The sequence below is a fragment of the Choristoneura fumiferana genome, chromosome 13 (assembly GCF_025370935.1).
Source record: "Choristoneura fumiferana chromosome 13, NRCan_CFum_1, whole genome shotgun sequence".
Lineage (NCBI taxonomy): Eukaryota > Metazoa > Arthropoda > Insecta > Lepidoptera > Tortricidae > Choristoneura > Choristoneura fumiferana.
The window spans coordinates 17,620,282-17,641,361 of NC_133484.1; the positions used below are offsets into that span (position 1 = coordinate 17,620,282).

Here is a 21,080-nt window from a genome sequence, read left to right on the forward strand (position 1 = left end):
AAAGCCATACTTAAGAACCTCACGCAATAGTGCGCCATCTAGTGAGACAAAAAACGATAGCCCTCATTCATTCATTCGTTCGTTTGCTCACCATTCGTTCACTCGTTCATTAATTCATTTTTAGTATTACAGAAAGAGCAAATGCGCTATAAATAAACAAAAAACCTTTCGCTGCAAATTTCGCGAGGGTATTTTATATGTAAAGAAATCATCGTGAAATTGATGTTAATGTTTATAAGAATACTAGCTTTTGCCCGCGACTTCGTCCGCGTGAATAGTAACTTTGGAAAGTATTTAGGGTACCTATTCTGCCAATAATAGCACATAGAAACTTCTACGGTTTACTGAAAATAACCTATTTTAATACATTGCTTTACATCTAAACTAATTTTTTTTGTTCTTCCATTCTTTGGTAAAACATAAGTACCTATTCTACGCGGCCAACACAAAAGGACTAATTCTTCATAGTGAGCTCTTGACATCTTACGTCCTTTATTGTATGTTAGGAGGGTAGGATTATAATTAAGACGGCATTCTTACTAAGCATTGCTACACATATTTCCGATAAATATACTTATAATAAATTTGTTTGGAATTCCTTACGAACTTTCATCCCCATATTTTCAAGTAGGTATGAAAAATGTCGAAATTTGAAAAAGAGCCGGAACGAATGTTTTTTAGGGTTCCGTACCTCAAAGGGAAAAAAAATGGAACTCTTATAGGATGACTTTGCTGTCCGTCCGTCCGTCTGTCTGTCAAGACCTTTATCCCGTAAACGTGCGGAGTATTTATCGAGTTGAAATTAAAACCCTAAACTCAATAAAAGTTATAGGGTACTTCCGGCTGTCCTAGAAACTTGAAATTATGTATAAAGGAAGCACTCTTATAGCAAATTTATTCCCTTTATAGCAAAATAAGTAAGAAAAATCTGAAAATCATAATTTTTCATGTCTGACTGTCTATGTTAATAAGCCATGTAAAATGACCCACATTGCGTACATTTTGCTTATGAGCTTGGCTCTGCTAACACTTGATATTCATAAATACCTATGCACGGAACCCTTAATGCGCGAGTTCGAGTCGATTTTAACCGGTTTTATTCTGTTCTTATCGAATACCTAAACACAAAGATCCATCGATTTATCTGTGATAATGACGACGTTCCATATAATTTTTCATCCTATTTCATCCCCTCGCAGGTAAAATTTTCAAAAACCCTTAAACAAATATCTATTTATTTTTCAAAGTGCCCAATGCCAAGTTTCATAAAGAACCATCGATTTATCTTCTACAATGTCGACCTTCATATAAAGTTTCACCCCCTATTTCACCCCACACAGAAAGAATTTAAAAAAATGCGCGAAAATATATCTATGTATCTCTTATCACGTGCCCAAATGCCAAGTTTCATAAAGAACCATCGATTTATCTTCGAAAATGACGATCTTACATATATAAACTTTCACCCCTATTCCACCCCAAACAGGAAGAATTAAAAAAAACGCTCGAACAATTATTTATCTCTTATCACGTGCCCAAATACCAAGTTTTATAAAGAAACATCGATTTATCTTCGATAATGACGACCTTTCATATGAGCTTTCATCCCCTATTTCATCCCCTCATAGGTCGAATTTTCAAAAAAGCTAAAACACATACCGACTTATTTCTTATTAAGTGCCTAAATGCCAAGTTTAATGGTTTTATTTCAGACTGCGACGAACTTCCACCATATAAACTTTCACCCCCTATTTCAACCCCTTAAATCTTTTTTTCGCGATAAAAGATAGCCTATGTTCTTTTCCATGGTCTGTTCTATCCCTGTACCAAATTTCATCCAAATCGGTTCAGCGGTTTTTGCGTGAAAGCGTAACAGACAGACAGACAGACAGACAGACAGACAGACAGACAGAGTTACTTTCGCATTTATAATATTAGTATGGAAGTATGGAAGTATGGATATACTCAGCGGTACAAAATTTGGCCACCCTTCATACAAAATTACCGATACTGCATACATTTGAGGGCCAGATTTTTTGCCGCTCAGTATATTATGTTTTCACTTCGATTATCTATGTAGTTTTGTCAATTTCCTCGTGCCTACATCCTTCCTTTGGGAAGGGCATAAGAACTAATTATAATTGGACACTGATAGCCTTTGTAAAGTACGTAGTGAAAAAGTAATAGGAAAAGCCGGAGATTTTGTCCTCTATTTTTTCAGAGCATCTTAAGCTCTAAGCAATATAATTTGAAATTTTCAAAAAGATTCCAAAAAAGTACCTTTGGTAGGCAGGAGGATAAATCACAAATTATTAAAAAAAAAACGATTCTATAAACTTTTTTGCGGAAGTTGGCGCTTGGATCTAGCATAAATACGAAGTATACGAACATATACAACAATATACACGACTTTATGCACATATTTATTTTATTATTTATTTATTTATTCAGAAACAATACAAGGATTGTGTTTGAAACATACTTACAATAAATTGAATATAACTACATCACATATTTAGATTGCACATACTATGTATAACTTGATAATAAAATTACTTTAAATATTATTTGATACATTTATAATTATTTTAAATCTACTTCTTACTTGTAACACGAATACAATTTTAATATATTTACCACTAATTGTCGGCAAAAATTTCGTCAACGCTGTAGAAGCACCCTCTCAACAAAAACAACTTTAATTTATTATGGAAAGCCGTACTGTTGGTAATGATCTTTAAATCAATGGGTAGTTTGTTGAAATTTTTTACAGTTTGATGCATAGCCCAGTGCTCCTCAACTTTGCGCTTCGGGCAAAATTTATGCTTTATATTTTTAGTTCGCGTTAAAAGACGCAACTCTTGCTCCTCTAGTGACTCATACCTTGATGAATTTTTCACAAAGTCGGTAAGTAACACAAAGACGTACAAACTTGGAACCGTCAAAATGCCTAATTTCTTAAAATAGCCTAATTTCTTATAGTTTAAAATATTAGTTTAATTATTTTGTATTAGTTTTTATCTGTATTAGGTATTGTTGTATGGTATTACTGTTTCCGTCTTTTGTCCGCCATCCAACCCGCTATAAACAATATTCCAGCATGTGTCAACAGGGGCAGACTGTAAACCAGCGCTGGCAGCTTCCGCGTAAGCGCAGCATTAGCTGAGTTTGCTCCTTTTGCCGCAGGGCAGACTACTAACTTGTATTGGTTATATTGTTGTCTTGCATTGTTTGTACTGTTGGCAATTAAATATTTTCTTTCTTTCTTTCAAAATGTTCCCTGCAAGAGACTAATTGAGGAATACGCACTATAGTTCGAATTGCTCTTTTTTGAGCAACCAGAGCTTGGTTGATGTTATACCTGAAGCTGTTCCCCCAGAGCTTGATGCTATACATAACATTAAGGCCGTGTATACATATTTTTGCAACTTTGGCCGTGTCGATATCTATGCCCTTGACTGTACTTACGGGCAGCGCGGCGGCGGCGGCGGGCTCTATACACATGACGACTATCGCTCGCCCCAACAACTCTTCTAGCTCGTCGCTCGACTCTTCAGTATACGGTTCTGAAAACAGGACATAGACTAATTACTTAACAACTTATGGCTACTTGCTGGAAACACATAAATCTCGAGTTTGCGTTAAGCTCAGTTTAGTAGTGTCAAAATGTATGAAACTGTCAAGCTTAAGCGAGGTTTAACGACTAAATTTAGATTTATTTTTCCTGCAAGGCGGCCTTAAAACGATAAATTCTGTCATAAAACGCGTGTTTCCTTCGCCCAGATGCTAAATAATTAATGATAAACTGTACACATATACACTGTCGGGTAATTTCTTTCTTATAAACTAAACCCCATATAATGATATTTTATAGTTCACACAAAAGCACACTAGTGGTTTGACCTATCGCCTCTCAAGCAGAGGTTCGTGGCTTCAAACCCCGGCCAGCACCTCTAAGTTTTTCGAAATTCATGTGCGAAATTACATTTGAAATTTAACACGAGCTTTACGGTAAAGGAAAACATCGTGAGGAAACCTGCACACACCTGTGAAATGGTTCAATGGTGCGTGTGAATTTCCCAATCCGCGCTGGGCCCGCGTGGGAACTACGGCCCAAGCCCTCTCATTCTGAGAGGAGGCCTGTGCCCAGCAGTGGGACGTGAATAGGCTGGGATGGCGTTAGAAAACTGCTTTTTATTGCAGACCGAGCTGGCAAAACAAATAAACATAAGACTGTTCTACCAGATAACCATCTCGCACTTTACACGCGTGACCTTTCTATTCGTTATAATGCAGCATTTAGGGGTTGTTTCACCATCCATTAATTAGTGTTAAGTGACGGTTAAATGTGATGCCGTCTCCGTCTATTCGAACAAAACAAATAGAGACGGCATCACATTTAACCGTCAGTTAACACTAATCAATGGATGGTGAAACAGCCCCTAACACTCGCATACGAGTCGCGAGAGTGTAAGGGGCTGTTTCACCATCCATTGATTAGCGTTAACCGACGGTTAAATGTGATGCCGTCTCCGTCTATTCGAACAAAACAAATAGAGACGGCGTCACACCTATCCGCCAGTTACCGCTAATGAATGGATGGTGAAACAGCCCCTAAATCCCGCATAATGGTCGTACCTAACGCAGCGATGATCGCGAGCAGAGCGCGCGCCTGCGCCGGCACGTGCTCACTCAGCGGCGGCGCGCACGCCGCGCGCGTCCAGCGGGACACCGCGCACGCGCGCTTGCCACGCGACGCGCCCGCACCCGCGCCCGCGCCCGCGCCCGCGCCCGCGCCCGCGCCCGCGCCCGCGCCGCCGCCGGCGACAGACCGCTCGCCGCTAGGATCACTCTGCGAACAAGCGCATTGTTGTAATCACACAACTATAGGCAGTCGGCATCATCATCTTGTAACGAGGTGTCATACAGCTCGTTTCATCCTAACTCTTTGTACTGTCTGGTTTAGCACATATTCGAAAAAATAACATTTAAATTCAAATTTCCTTTTCTAAATTCCACACCTGTTCAATTTACGTCAAGTAGCCATTCTATTCAGAGCCTCCGAGCTGAACACTTACCTTTCTTTATCCTAGATCCTATAAATCTCTTAACTCCATAATAAGCTCATAATTTACTACTCCTATACGAAGAAAGTTTTTATAATTGTATTGTGCATTTGTGAAGTTTCATAAGACCATTAGATAATAATACTACTGGACTTCAGTGCCATTGATTTATATAAATAAAGAACTGGGCACGGAAACGTAAGTTGATTAACTATGTATTTTTATAATTGTTGATACAGTGTCAAAGCATACCTTTTAGATACTTAAGACCGCGTCTGTTTGTCCGCAGGTGCCCTTTTATTATTATCCTAAATAAATATCACTGTCTGCCCTATTCCTGTCTTCTTCCTTCATCCGAACAACTTCCCCGGACACCACCCCGTGACACTGGCGTCCAACGTGGGGCCTGTATACGTCTCACCGCTCAGCACATGATCACAGAATGAGAGGTAGTTCCAACGCAGGCCCAGTTCAGATTGGAAACTTCACACACACCATTGAATGAGGGCTAAAAGACAGGCGAAATATCGCTAGATGGCGTTAGTAACGTGAGATTTTTTTGACGTTACGGTCTTGCTTGCATTTGGCTACTAACAATAAGTAAATGAGCCAATTGCAAGCAAGACCATAACGTCAAAAAACCTTTTTTTTTTTTTATTCGACTGGATGGCAAACGAGCAAGTGGGTCTCCTGATGGTAAGAGATCACCACCGCCCATAAACATCTGCAACACCAGGGGTATTGCAGATGCGTTGCCAACCTAGAGGCCTAAGATGGGATACCTCAAGTGCCAGTAATTTCACCGGCTGTCTTACTCTCCACGCAAGCACTGCTGCTTCACGGCAGGATTAGCGAGCAAGATGGTGGTAGCAATCCGGGCGGACCTTGCACAAGGTCCTACCACCTGCAAAAACCTCACGATACTAACGCCATTTAGAGATAATTCGCCTGTCTTTTAGCCCTCACTGCTTCGCAGCATGCATAAACGTGCATGTGCGCGCACACACACACACACACACACATACACACACACACACACACACAAACACACATACAATGCTTGCGCACTTGTCGTCTTTTTTTTTTATTATTTTTAATGTAATTTAGGTTTTCTGGACTAAATTAGGTTTTATTCTGTTTCTTTTGTATTGTTTCACATATTGCACTCCAGGGTCCCAAGATACAGGCTCAGCCTAGTTTGGAGTACGCTGGGCATAACTATACTGTAAACTTGTGAATTATTAAGCAAATAAATAATTAAATAATTTTTGTATTTTTTTTTTGTAAATATTTCCCCATCCCTCACATTCTGAGAGGAGACCTGTGCCCAGCAATGGCACGTACAGTCGAAGAAACTAATTCGGGTACCAGTGTGGAAACATAGTCAATTTCGCTTTGATTTCTTTGGCAGCTGTATTGGATGTCAACATGACATTAGTATCGAAAATACAAACTGAAACATGGATGCACAGAAAAACCAGAAAAAGAGACCAGCGCTGGGAATCGAACCCAGGTCCTCAGCATTCCGTGTTGCGTGCTGTACCACTGCACCGCCACTGGACTGGATTATTTTTATTTGTTTTAGTTTGTATTTTCGATATGGATTTTACGGCATGACCGTAAAAGTAACAAAGTTTGGAGTTGAAATAAAAAATACAAAAAAACTCCAAAAACCTATCTTAATAACATTAGTAGCACAAAGATACTATCCTGGTACGGGATTCAGTTTCTTTGACTGTGTATTGTATAGGTTGAGATGATGATGTCGAACTGTTGGTGATCGACAGACGACACTGACCGGAATTGCGCCGTGGCATGGTAAGGCAACAGGGGATTGTGGTGCTCCACGAAGAACCTCTCCAAGGTCTGTTCCAGCGCCAGCTCGGGAAGCCGCGCCCACGGCAGCAGCGTCGCCTGCTCTAGCGTCTACCAGGAAATAACACATTACACACTAGGGCAGTAATAATCATATTTACTTGTATTGAGAACAAAATATCTGTACAATAATTTATTCATTGATAAAAACGTTTGTCTACACCCATATAGTAAATCCTCCGTTATGCGTTGTAAAATCATAGATAATGACCAGCATTACGACATAGGATTCTATTATGAACACGGCAGTATCGTAATGTTCATTACGACACCGAAATCGATATTGTAGTGAACATTACCGCACCGGAGCGCTGGCGCAGGCGCAGGAGCTCGTGGGGCAGACATAGAGTTCTGGTTGCAATGCAGGTCATTCTCAATGGTTCTTGAACGCATGACAGAGGATATGGATGTAGATTAAAACACTCGTGTGATCCTTTTATGAAACTCGGGTACGCTACGTTTCATAAAACCATACTCGTGTTTTAAGGACCCTTATTACGTAACAGTTGCATAAACTACTATTTTAATCAACTTGAAAAAATGAGGTGGTGCTGACCTCTGCGTGCAACTGCAGCGGTCCGGCGAACAGTTGCAGCAACGCGGCGAGCCGCGGCGCGACGTCGCTGTCGCCGGCGCCGCGCACCCACGACGCCGCCTCCACGCCGCGCAGCGTGTCCGCGACCCAACACTGCATTTCCCTGTCACTGGTACTCGCTATCTGTATATACATATCATCATCATCATCCCAGCCTATATACGTCCCACTGCTGGGCACAGGCCTCCTCTCAGAACAAGAGGGCTTGGGCCATAGTTCCCACGCGGGCCCAGTGCGGATTGGGAACTTCACACGCACCATTGAATTGCTTCGCAGGTTTGTGCAGGTTTCCTCACGATGTTTTCCTTCACCGCAAAGCTCGTGGTAAATTTCAAATGTAATTCCGCACATGAATTTGGAAAAACTCAGAGGTGCGAGCCGGGGTTTGAACCCACGACCCTCTGTTTGAGAGGCGATAGGTCAAACCACTAGGCCACCACGGCTTTTTGTATACAAGCTGGTCACATTGGTATATACATATACAAGGTGTTAATTAAATATCTGAAAACCAGAAAGTAGTTTGCTCAGAATCGAGAGTAGAATCGATTATACTGTGTTTGAAATTAGGTTGTGTTTGTGTTTTTAAATCCCCTTTTTTATTGTGCCCAGTCTAAAAGTTACGACTGCAACAGGCGCCAATTAAATGTTTTAGCAGGTTGCATACTATTTCGATAATTTAATACTGGCCGGTTTGCTGTCACTGTGATTTTCTTCTAAAAACGTGAAAGCGCAACTGACAAATATAAATCATGAGTGTAGAGTTAGAAATGAAGTAGAACTACTGACTTAGCAAATCACACCAATATCTTTTAAAATAATGAAGATATCCAAAAATAAATTTAATCAACTTACCTTAATTAAAAAAAGATTTTTGGGGTGTCTGAGGTTTTCAGTTATTTAATTAACACCTTGTATAATACATATTATCAAGGGCTTCGCTTCATCTTTACTGCGGACTGCTAAGAAATGTTATTCCCTTCCGTCATCAGTTTTTCTGGCTAAATATTATATTTATTATTATTTGGTATTTGACTATTTTATATTTATATTACAAATCAAATCTAGACAATACGCGTTAACGAACGAGAAAACAAAATTAAGAACTCAAATTTGTACTTGTAGTGTCTACTTTTGTGTCTGATATCCTGTCAATCGTTAAAAGGTTAACTGGAAGAGATCTCCTTTGTTCTGTTATTTTTATGTACAGTCAGCGACAAAGATATGAATACAGTCAAAGTGCAAAAAATATGTTTACACTACCTTAATGTTCAGGCAATAAAGTCCTGTATACATCTTTCTGGCACTTTGGCTGTATTTATATCTTTGTTGCTGACTGTACAATAAAGAGTTTTACAGTACAATACAATTCCACCGAATCCTTTTTTTTTCGCTAGACATCTATATTTTAATAATAATAAATAGGATATGGCAATTCTGTATCTATTGTTATTTTATGTTATAAGCTGTTGGTTCTCCAGAATAAATAAATTGTACTCCCTAGTAACACAATATAGTATAACAGCAGTGACCTGCAACGCGGCGTGCAGACAGTTTCCAGTAAGCCACTGGTGGTCGCACCACGGCAGCGCGCTGAGCTCTGCCAGGAGGTCCGCCAGCTGCACGCGGCTGTCGTGACAGCCGGTGACACTGGTCACGTTCAAGTGCGTGCGGACCGCCCACTCCCACACTTGGCTGAGGAGATGTTCCTCGCAGTCTGATATTGAAACATAATAGTTATTTATGTGGCTGGTGCATAAAGAGAGGCGTTAAAGTACGAGTGTCGAGTTTCATAATAAGATCACACGAGTGTTTTAATGCCTAATTATGTATAGCCGCATACATAACTTTATCTACATGCATATCATAAGTTTTCTATAATATGTTCAGATACGGCCTGTATTTTGACTTTGACTTTGACTGACTTTGACTTTGACTTGACTTTGACTTTGACTTTGAATAATAATTATTATCTACATGCATGTCATAAGTTTTCTACAATATGTACAGATATGCATTGTTAAAAAAATTATTACCGATACTTTAATGTAAACATTAAGATGCACTGTACTTGAATGTGAACATTAAGATGCACTCGCAGATACCAGGTTTCTTAATGAAGACCATTTGATAGTCGTTTCTGAACATATAATAGGGAAGATATGATATGCATGTAGATAAAACAAATTCACAGACGGTGAAGGGTTTTTTTTCTTCAAAATATCGCTGAACTTAAAAAATCTAGTAATATTATAAATGCGAAAGTTTGCGATTGCGTGCGTGTGTCTAATTGCTCCTTCACGCTAAAACCGCTGCAGTGGTCTTCCACTGGGCAACAGAAGAGTAAGATCATTGAGCATATCTGTACCTGGGCAGTCCAGCATGATCTGATGTATGCAGTCGACGAACCGCTTGAGCATGGCCGGGTGGTGGGGGGCCCCGCGCGCGGGCAGCAGGGGGGGCAGCGCGGGGTGCGGGGACACCCACGCCGCCCACGACTCCTGCAGCGCCGGCCACGCGTACCACGACACTGGAATAAACGGTCAGAGTATGTCTCGCGCGCCGAGGGTTCCCTGCACATTTTAGGTATGCCAAGATATACGCTTTAAGGCTACGTTTCCACCAGAGATATAAGTTGTTTATTTGTATTAAATGTGGCTAACAATAGTTTTTATTTTATTTTTTCGTTTAAAACAACTGCAGGTGTATTTTTCCCTCGAAAACAACACAACCTATTTCAGATACAATAAAAGAAGTCCGGAGTCCCAACCAATAATTGATACCGGCCATTTGAGTAGGCTGTATACGACTTGTACCAACATTTCCATGACCGATATAACTTTTAAAAAAGTTTGAGAGTCGACAATAATGGAATTTATATGCGACATTGTTGTCGAGTTAGCGAGCCAGCAATCTTTTTTAACTTTTTAATTTTTCGCTGACCTTAAACTATGGACTTCGCGTTCTCTGTAAAGAATGATGTCAACTTTTACGGACATATTTGAGAATTTTTTTTAGTGTTTCAGATAGGTAGCTATGTAGGTGTGTATGAATCAATACCTCGTTCAGGCGTGTAGCTAAGCATACAAGCCGTCGCGACGAACGCACGCAGCAGCGCGTGCTGTAACGCCGCGACGTGCGGCGCGTACGCAGCGTGCCAGGGGGCGTCGCCCGCCACCGAGCGCGCCTCCCACCAGATCACGCCCAATTCGCGCAACAGGTTGCCGAGCTACAAAAGTCATAGGGTAAATCAGGGGTCATTAAACGGCGGATTTGGACCGCCGAACTATTTTGTACGGACCTTAAGTACACGGTAACTTGTATTGTATTCATCATCATCATCATCATATCAGCCGTATGACGTCCACTGTTGAACATAGGCCTCCCCCATAGACCTCCAGTTGCTTCGGTTGCCAGCGGCCTGCGTCCACCGTGAACCCGCAGCTTTAACCAGGTCATCCGTCCATTTTGTTGGTGGACGTCCTACGCTGCGCTTGCCGATCCGCGGTCTCCACTCGAGAACTTTTCGGCCCCAAGGGCCATTCGTCTTCATACTATATGGCCCGCCAATTGCCACTTCAACGAGCTAATTCGCTTGGCTATGTCGGTGACCCTTGTTCTTCTACGTATCTACTTTTACGGAGGTATACAGGTCAGCACTAGTCGTACAATAGAGCGTCACACCTGGTCGAAGGGCAGCTGCGCGGCGCAGGCGGCGGCGCGCGCGACGCTCGCGAGCAGGGCGGGCGGCGCCCGGCCCGCTGCCGCCGCGCGCGTCGCATGGACCACACTAGTGGCAGCTGGGTTGTGGAGGTATACAGGTCAGCACTAGTCGTACAATAGAGCGTCACACCTGGTCGAAGGGCAGCTGCGCGGCGCAGGCGGCGGCGCGCGCGACGCTCGCGAGCAGGGCGGGCGGCGCCCGGCCCGCTGCCGCCGCGCGCGTCGCGTGGACCACACTAGTGGCAGCTGGGTTGTGGAGGTATACAGGTCAGCACTAGTCGTACAATAGAGCGTCACACCTGGTCGAAGGGCAGCTGCGCGGCGCAGGCGGCGGCGCGCGCGACGCTCGCGAGCAGGCGCGGGCGGCGCCCGGCCCGCTGCCGCCGCGCGCGTCGCGTGGACCACACTAGTGGCAGCTGGGTTGTGGAGGTATACAGGTCAGCACTAGTCGTACAATAGAGCGTCACACCTGGTCGAAGGGCAGCTGCGCGGCGCAGGCGGCGGCGCGCGCGACGCTCGCGAGCAGGGCGGGCGGCGCCCGGCCGCTGCCGCCGCGCGCGTCGCGTGGACCACACTAGTGGCAGCTGGGTGTGGAGGTATACAGGTCAGCACTAGTCGTACAATAGAGCGTCACACCTGGTCGAAGGGCAGCTGCGCGGCGCAGGCGGCGGCGCGCGCGACGCTCGCGAGCAGGGCGGGCGGCGCCCGGCCCGCTGCCGCCGCGCGCGTCGCGTGGACCACCACTAGTGGCAGCTGGGTCGCGTTCGTGAGCGCCACCAAGTGGACGCCGATTAGCTGAGAATAATACGAAACAACGATTTATATGGTCCATCAGTACTTCACTTTACAGTAGTATGGGGTAATAATCGAGCGCTTTTACCGCTGTTAAGCTGAAACAAACAGAGAGCGGTGGCGGGGCGGTCAGGCGTGGCGCGAAGGCGGTACTAGTTGTAATATTCGAGGTAATATGAAAGAGGGCACACAGAACGCACTGGGTCCTCGATGCCATGCTAACAAGACGTATCAACCACGTTTACTTAAAAGGGCACCAACCTATTCTTACGTTCGTGATTGAAAAGCACTATTAACACCGATTAATAAGAGCAGGATTTATTGTCTGTCTTACTGTCACCTTACTTTACACAACACTTGAAAACACAGTAATTTCGCACTCAAACTATCGCACTTTCTACGCTTTATGCCTTAATCACACGTACCGAGCAAACGGGCGAGACAGTAAAATGTTTCTCGGCCGAGACAGTGATCTAAGCGAGTAATGTTAAGCGCTCGCTCGCTCGCTATGTTTATACGTACCGAGTACTCGGCCGAGAGCACTGTCTCGCCCGTTTACTCGGTACGCGCGATCAAGGCATTAGATGTTCGCTCGTAGCTCCTTGAAAGTACTCACTTACTAGTCGCTTTGATTCTCTTCGATGTTTATCTCTCGGTATCGCATTCGAAACTGACTCCGCCGCAACATCGCCCGGCTTATATACCCCCAGTGAATCGGTCCACAAAGTTCGAGAACAGTCCAGCTAGGACGTCATACCTAAATCTCGAATGTTCTGTTAGTGTTCCGGAAAACGAGTAGTCTGTCTGTCTCTTTCATGTGCTATCTCTCTCACACATATAGGCTATCCTTGTCACGCACCTTCTAGAATGTTCTCAGTACAGCTGTATCTTTCCAATCGTGCTATCTCTTTCACTCCTATTGAAAATTTCGCCATATACTGAAATGTACTTCAAGGGCCTAATAAGTAATATTATGACGAAATATTATGACGTCATTAGATAGAGGGTGGCCTGAAACGGACTGAAAACATGTTTCAGGCGCCTGAAAACGACGGCAACTTGGGTGAAATTCTGATAAAGTAATATGTGATAGAGCATCCTCTGAAACGGCCTGAAACAGTATATCAGCCTGCTGAAAACGCCTCCAAGGTACGGAAAAACACGATCAAAGTTTATCACCTAGCCCACCGCCGTAACAGTATTATATATTGTATTAATTTACCTCTAGCAGCATGTGCAGCTGGGGGTCGGGGTCGCGGCCCCAGGCGAGCGCGGCCGCCGTCAGCGCCGCCAGCGCCTCCCCGCGCTGCGCCTCGTCGCCCTCCCACTGGGACACGTCCATCTGGAGAGAGGGGGGCCTACTGACTGAATACCAATAAAAACAATAATAACAATGACAGTTTGCGGCGAGATACCGCCTACTTACAAAAATTTGTCATCATCATCACCCAGCCTATATACGTCCCGCTGATGGGCACATGCCTCTCAGAATGAGAGTTCTTGGGCCATAGTTACCACGCGGACCCAGTGCAGATTGGGAACTTCACACGCTCCATTGAATTGCTTCGCAGGTTCGTGCAGGTTTCTTCACGATGTTTTCCTTCGCCGTTAAGCTCGTGGTAAATTTTAATTGTAATTACGCACATGAATTTTGAATAACTCAGAGCCTCCGATCCTCTGCTTAAGAGGCCACAGGTCAAATCCCTAGACCACCTAGTAAAATTACTGAGAGGTTTTAATAGTAGGTGTCCGTTATGAGGCCTTATTTTGCATATCAATTCGCATAAGTAACAGATTTGGCATAACATTGAACTGGCACAATAATAAAGAAGTACCTATAACACTTATTTCGCATAAAAATAAATCCATCTGGTTGAAATATGCATCATCATCATCATCCCAGCCTATATACGTCCCACTGCTGGCACAGGCCTCCTCTCAGAACAAGAGGGCTTAGGGAAATATGCATAACATTATTAAATTATAACTTTAATTGTCATAATATGAATTCGCATAATTTTATTAAGTGAGGGAATTAAACCGACTCGGTTAGGTATTTTTTTATAACAGCGAGATAAGAGATATTTTCACATAGGTATAGTTCACTCTACTCAGATACTGTTTAATATAATTAATTATACATTTAAACACTTACCCAAATAATGTTTTGCTTCTTAATTACGCCAACTCATCGCTATGCCAATTTACATTACGCGTATTAACATTATGGGTATTCAGTTATGCGAATTAATGTTATACGAACTACGCGAAATAACGTTATGTTAATTTGAATTAGGAAGGTTATCTACCTTGCTCAGTTGACTGAAGGCGCGCGGCGGCGCCCGGCGGGCCGCGGCCGGCAGCGCGCGCAGCAAGGCAGCGTACACGCGCACGCGCCGTCCGCGTCCCGCGCGCGCCAGCAGCGGCCCGCACAGCGCGTGCTGCGCCGGCGCCGTGCCCGCGCACCAGCGCCCCACCAGCGCCGACACCGCCTCATCGTCGCACGCGAACCAGCGCTGCACGACCAATAGCTTAAAGCACCGTATTCATGGTATAGAATAATTTTTTTGAGGTGTCCCGATATCCTTAACAGCCCACCTTTCGAACAAAGCCATTGTATTCAAATGTGCCCTCGACTGTATAATATTCAGTTTAAAATGAACGGAAATATATGATAAAATAATTCATTGAAATAACGTCTTTATTGTTTAGAGCAGAAAATAAATACTCGTTCTTATATAATAGAATACAATGGCTTTGTTCGAAAGGTGGGCTGTTAACGAGATCGAGACACCTCAAAAAATTTGAACATCGAACTATCATACATAAATGACATAATGTTTGATGTTCATATATCAAGAATTTGACTCGGACATTAGGAGGATAAACATTTGTTGAGCAACAGTTGTCACGAAGTTGTTGGAAACTTTATTTACGGTATTTATTACCTCCTGTCCACACGCCAACCCGCGTGAAAATGTTGCCCAAAGAAGTCATGTTGTTGTGCTCTATTGTGTATCTATCGTATAAACTACGAAAAACGTATAAAAGGTGGTGAGTACAAAAGTATCTGTTACAAAAAGAAAAATGATAAGTGCTCGTAGAATGGCAGATGGGTCTTTTATTAATTTCATAACTTTTTCATAGTTCCACACTACGGCCATGTTTCTAGAAAAGTCTACTGATGTTTTCGGTTACCAAGCGGCAACACGGCAACACGCAGCGAGCAAGTCTCCAACACGAAGTGTTGTCCGCAACCTGTTGCCAGCAACTCAGCAACATATTGATTCAACAATGTTGCTCAACAAATGTTCACCAATTACTACAGGTACTGTGTTGCGACCACCCTATGGCTGCGTCTCTACCAGAGATACTTATGCGAGGATGTGTTCAGAGACTCACTGTAGAACTGTATCTAACTATCTATCTGTATCTAGTGGAAACAGTTGAGGGGAGCGAAGCTAGGTACCTAAATGTAGCGTTTGTATTGGTTCATAAAAAACACATTCCTCGTAACTTATCCTTGAGCATCTTTGGTAGAAACGGTATCTATATCTTAGTGCTGTGGGGCGGTACTAGAATTACGAATATCGATCATTAAAGCCCTGTCTTCGGCGTCACGCTTCTAATAAACTTTCGTTAGTAATCCCCTCCTTACGGCCCTTAATACACATGTACTAGTCTCCACCCATTGAGCCTCTACTGACATCAGCCAGGTCCTCGACGAGCGCGGTGAGGGCGGCGGCGGCGGGCGGGCACTCGGGCAGCGCGCCGGCGCAGGCCCACGCGCGCTCCGCCACGCCTATAGCCGCCTCCTGGCTGCGCAGACGCCTGACACGACATAAACCTTATGAATATACAGGATGTCCCATAAGTAGTACGACAAACTTAAAGGAGGGTTAGGTCGTGGGCAAGTCAGATGACTGACTGACCAAATATAAAAAATGAGCTTAGTAAAAGTCTCACCGTTCTCGAGCAATTTCGATTTTTCTGATTTTTTGAAAAATTTATACCCGCTCTAAGATTTTGAGTCGTGATATTCGGAATTGATTATTTTTATTGCAAAATAATCCTGAACAGTTATGTTATAGACGCAAAAACCGTTTCCAAAAAAGAAAAATTACGATTTTTTTTTAGTTGGATTTTTTTGTATTTGGGAGATGACTTCTCCACCCAGCACTCCTTTAAATTTGTCATACTACTTACGGGACATCCTGTATACGTGGCATTTCCTAAAAAGTTTAACTCAAAAAGTTAGGTACGAGTTGGTCTCGTTAACAGTTCGGGCATGGCTACAAATTCAAATTCAAATCATTTATTTCATGTAACAAAACACATAATATATTAGTAAATACATTTAAAAAGGGGTAAGTAACTTATACACATAAATACGCAGCACCGAGAGTGTTATCTAGCTAGGGTCATTGAAAAAACACATGGAAATAACAATTAATCATTGAACATACAAATTTTCTAATGAAATTGTTACTCTATGAAACATTTTCAATTTATTTTGTGCGCGAATGCGGGGCCCCTAAGCACTAAGCAGCTATATTTCTTACCTGGCGATAGTGGTGAGCGCGGCAACAGTCCTGGCCTGTTGCGGCCGTGCGCGGCATAACGCTGCGATCGCCTTCCGCGCTGCCGCCCTGCACCGTATTCAAATACCGATAAGGTTCATTACTGTATGTTCAAAGTTTGTTCTATAACTAAAATTCAGACCCAAAAGTACAGTCAAATGTACTGACTGACTGTAAAGTACTGACCTGTTGTGTTTCACACCGGCAGTGGCGCCCTCCGAGATGCGCCATTCGTGAAATCCCTAAAACAATTAATCAAAAAATAACATTGTAAATTATGTTTTAAAAAACATCTCTTTAAGTTTATTGCCGAGCTGTTCTTAACAGAGGTTTTATCGAACAATCACAAGTGCTTAAATTGAACAAAGATATTTTGACTTGGACTTTGATTCCGAGCATCGTATGTATGAATATGTATGTGTGTGTGTCCATTATGGACGACTGGGAAGACCCAGACAGTGCCGGACTCTCACGCGCTAAAAAAAACCAAGAGGGTTGGAGAGGATTTTTATCTAGCCACAGAATCTTGCGTGTGTGCGTGCATGCGTGCGTGCGCGTGCGTGTGCGTGTACCTGTAGTGAGAGCGTGACGGGCGCGCACTTGTTGGCGCAGCTGCGTGTGCGTGTGCGTGTACCTGTAGTGAGAGCGTGACGGGCGCGCACTTGTTGGCGCAGCTGCGTGTGCGTGTGCGTGTACCTGTAGTGAGAGCGTGACGGGCGCGCACTTGTTGGCGCAGCTGCGTGTGCGTGTGCGTGTACCTGTAGTGAGAGCGTGACGGGCGCGCACTTGTTGGCGCAGCTGCGTGTGCGTGTGCGTGTACCTGTAGTGAGAGCGTGACGGGCGCGCACTTGTTGGCGCAGCTGCGCGCGACGGGCGCCAGCGGGACGCGCACGCGCAGCGCGCCCACCAGCTGCCACAGCTTAGTGTCTAGATTCGCCACGGAGGACACGTCGGATGACCACTGCCTGGAAATATCATCATCATTTCCGTGCTCTACAAGGACATTTAAAATGAATCCGGAATAATAAAACTGGTTTTTACGCTGAGTTCACACCCTTATCGTTCCATGACAGTAATAGCAAGGTGTCAGGCATAAATATATTCTTTGTATCGAAAAGTATGAGACTATGGCCACTAGCACGTTTCGTAACCAACCGTCGCCGTCGCGTGTCATGTAAGAATAAGAATAAGAAACATTTATTTCATAACTAACATAATCAATTAGGAAGGAACAAATATTGAAAATACAAACTGAAATACAGATGCACAGAAAAACCAGGAAATAAGACCAGCACTGGGAATCGAACCCAGGTCCTCGGTATTCCGTACCGCGTGCTATACCGCTACACCACTGCTGGTCAACGGTACAGACACGAATTTCCTTATGCACCTCATATCTCAGCTTGTTTGTTTCTTATTTAGCCACTTAAGCAGTGACGCTAGCGACATCTATACCGTAGCCCTCCATCGAGAAACTTTCGGCACTCCATTGGAACCAACCGCTCACCCGGACAAGAGATGTCGTTACTAAGCAATCAAATTAAGATTGTTTTTTTGGAATCTTTTTGTATTTTTTATTTCAATTTCAAATTGTTACTTTTACGGTCATCCCGTAAAACCTAAATTGAAAATACAAACTGAAATACAGATGCACAGAAAAACCAGGAAATAAGACCAGCACTGGGAATCGAACCCAGGTCCTCGGTATTCCGTACCGCGTGCTATACCGCTACACCACTGCTGGTCAACGGTACAGGCACGAATTTCCCCTATGCACCTCATATCTCAGCTTGTTTGTTCATTTCTACATTTCTGCCGTCCGTCCCAGCCTATATACGTCCCACTGCTGGGCACAGGCCTCCTCTCAGAACAAGAGGGCTTGGGCCATAGTTCCCACGCGGGCCCAGTGCGGATTGGGAACATTTCTGCCGTGCTACTGCAAAACCGGTATCACAAAAGCAAATATGGAGAAAATGTAAGTTTTGTAAACATGATTTTAATTAAAACTAGTGGTCGGTTCAACTTGAAATTTGTGCTGAAAGAAAGTCAACACAAAGTACAGTCAACAAAACAGTCTTTTATTAAAAACTAGTTGTTGCCTGCGACTCCGTAAGCGCAGAATTCGCTTATTGCTATCCCGCGGGTACTACGCATTTTTCCGGGATAAAAAGTAGCCTATTTCTTTTCTCGGAACTCCGTCTATCTCCATACCGAATTTCGTCTAAATCGATTCAGAAAAACCAGAGATTACCCCCTACAACCTCGGACACTCGCAAACTTTACCTCTTTATAATATTAAGGGGCTGTTTCACCACCTTTATTTGACCGATAAATGTGATGCCGTCTCCGTCTATTCGAACAAAATAAAAACAGAGGCGGCATTACATTTATCCGTCAGATAAATTTAATCAATGGATGGTGAAACAGGAGGTAAGTATAATTATTAAGTATACATGAAATTTTTAACAGAAACTTATTAATTCTACCTGACATTTGACTAGAAACAAAAATATGAACAGAATCTATAATTATTGAAAGCATCGTACGGCCTTACCTAGCGAATGCTTCTATTTCGGCCAAATGCTTGTCAACCAAGCAGTAGAGCTGCCGCTGGTTGCTGAAGTTGACGTCGTCGACTGGTGACGTTATTACTGGCGCTTGCGACCTGCAACAATGTCACTGAACTTTTATGATTCTTGAACTATAAACATTACATTGCTAACCCGAGACCCTGAGAATGAAAAATAAATATGCAAAAACCCGGCAATTTCAATAAATATGCAGTTGGTATCACCACAGAATAAGTAATAGTAATAGTACAGAAGCTTCTCTGCAGTACAAAAGTGACGATTACACATAAGAATCGTGCCTACTTTATGCTTCTCTGTCTATCGCATGCCTGTTGGAAAATAAGTTATTATTTAAAACGATATGTTTTTGAGAAAAAGTGAATCTTAAGAACCACAATAGGGATGTTGACACCACCAATCAATTGACGTACTTTTTATGAGCTGTCAAAACACAATTCTCCCATAGAGTTTGAATGGAAATAGCAACTTATGACGTCACTTGTTCGCTCACTCAATCAACTATTTATTTGTTTTAAAGCAACAAAAAATCTAATTTTACAGTTAATCGAAAATTAATCTGGTTTTCAGGGCTAAAATAAAGCGTTTTTTTACTGGAGTCGTGTCTTCGATTTAATATTTATTAATTGTGTCAACATCCCTATTGTATTGACCAGTTCTGAATGGGGTATTAGTATCAAAATATTTTGTCATGCCCACTAACCTACAAATTCAGACACCGCATATCTAAACACTCTTTTTTTCTGCTTGAACAAGGCTTGCTCTGCTTGTTTTTATTTGAATTTGCTTATCATGGGTAAAATAATCTGTCGCACACCATTTTTGATAGTTTTACCCATGTTTCAGCAGTAAATTTCCAAAAAACTCTATTTTAACACACAAAGGTACTAAACTCAACAAACAAGTCACAGAATAGATCATAGTGCAAGCTGTTTTCTTATACTCTTTGGTCTGATTGCCCATGACATTTGAATTGATTATAACATTCCTAGAACCTCCCCTTAGAAATGCTTTAAAACGACACAAACTTTTTTTATTTTTTATTCAACTGTATGGAAAACGAGCAAGTGGGTCTCCTGGTGGTAAGAGATCACCACCGCCCTTAAATATCTGCAACACCAGGGGTATTGCCGATGCGTTGCCACCTACACCACCTAGAGGCCTAAGATGGGATACCTCAAGTGCCAGTAATTTCACCGTCTGTCTTACTCTCCACGCCGAAACACAACAGTGTAAGCACTGCTGCTTCACGGCAGGATTAGCGAGCAAGATGGTGGTAGCAATCCGGGCGGACCTTGCACAAGGTCCTACCACCTGCAAAAAGCTTTACCTTTTGTTCAGCAGTGGACGTCTTCCAGCTAATGATGATGATGAGATGTTTACCCATCCTTAACAGTGTCACACCTGCAAAACCTACCTTCTGTGTGATCTGTCTCTAATCCTCAATATCCACTTGACGGCAGTTTGCAAAGGGGTCGGGGGCGGCGCGGGGGCGGACGGATGCCGCGGAGGCCGGAGATCGTCGTCTTCGGGGGAGGGGGCGGCCGCAGAGACTCTAGCTGCTCCGCCCACGCCGTGTTTAGAACCTGGGGGGCAATTAGTGGGAGTTAGTAGTGGCTCGCGATTCTGTATTAATACATGACTAGCTTTTGCCCGCGGCTTCGCCCCTCGGGAACTATGCATTTTTCCGGGATAAAAAGTAGCCTATGTCACTCTCTGGTCCATAAACTATCTCTATGCCAAAAATCACATCGATCCGTCGCTCCGTTTCGACGTGAAAGACGGACAAACATACAAACACACACACACTTCCGAATTTATAATATTAGTACGGAATATGGATTGATTTTACATTAAATTTAAA

General features: G+C 43.3%; 1 protein-coding gene across 1 annotated transcript in view; it reads right to left on the reverse strand.

Annotated features, from left to right (window-relative positions):
- Positions 1-21,080, reverse strand: part of LOC141434528 (uncharacterized) — a gene marked incomplete in the record, with an annotated part of 44,126 nt that overhangs the window by 4,137 nt on the left and 18,909 nt on the right. The window contains 23 exon segments of the mRNA XM_074096951.1: positions 3,469-3,566; positions 4,639-4,764; positions 4,767-4,852; positions 6,865-6,992; positions 7,498-7,659; positions 9,066-9,250; positions 9,902-10,063; positions 10,594-10,762; positions 11,218-11,323; positions 11,387-11,502; positions 11,556-11,672; positions 11,726-11,830; positions 11,893-12,051; positions 13,271-13,390; positions 14,358-14,564; positions 15,756-15,879; positions 16,611-16,697; positions 16,815-16,870; positions 17,201-17,413; positions 17,449-17,593; positions 19,183-19,293; positions 20,634-20,718; positions 20,721-20,802. Of these exon segments, the coding sequence (XP_073953052.1) occupies positions 3,469-3,566; positions 4,639-4,764; positions 4,767-4,852; positions 6,865-6,992; positions 7,498-7,659; positions 9,066-9,250; positions 9,902-10,063; positions 10,594-10,762; positions 11,218-11,323; positions 11,387-11,502; positions 11,556-11,672; positions 11,726-11,830; positions 11,893-12,051; positions 13,271-13,390; positions 14,358-14,564; positions 15,756-15,879; positions 16,611-16,697; positions 16,815-16,870; positions 17,201-17,413; positions 17,449-17,593; positions 19,183-19,293; positions 20,634-20,718; positions 20,721-20,802 (2,949 nt within the window).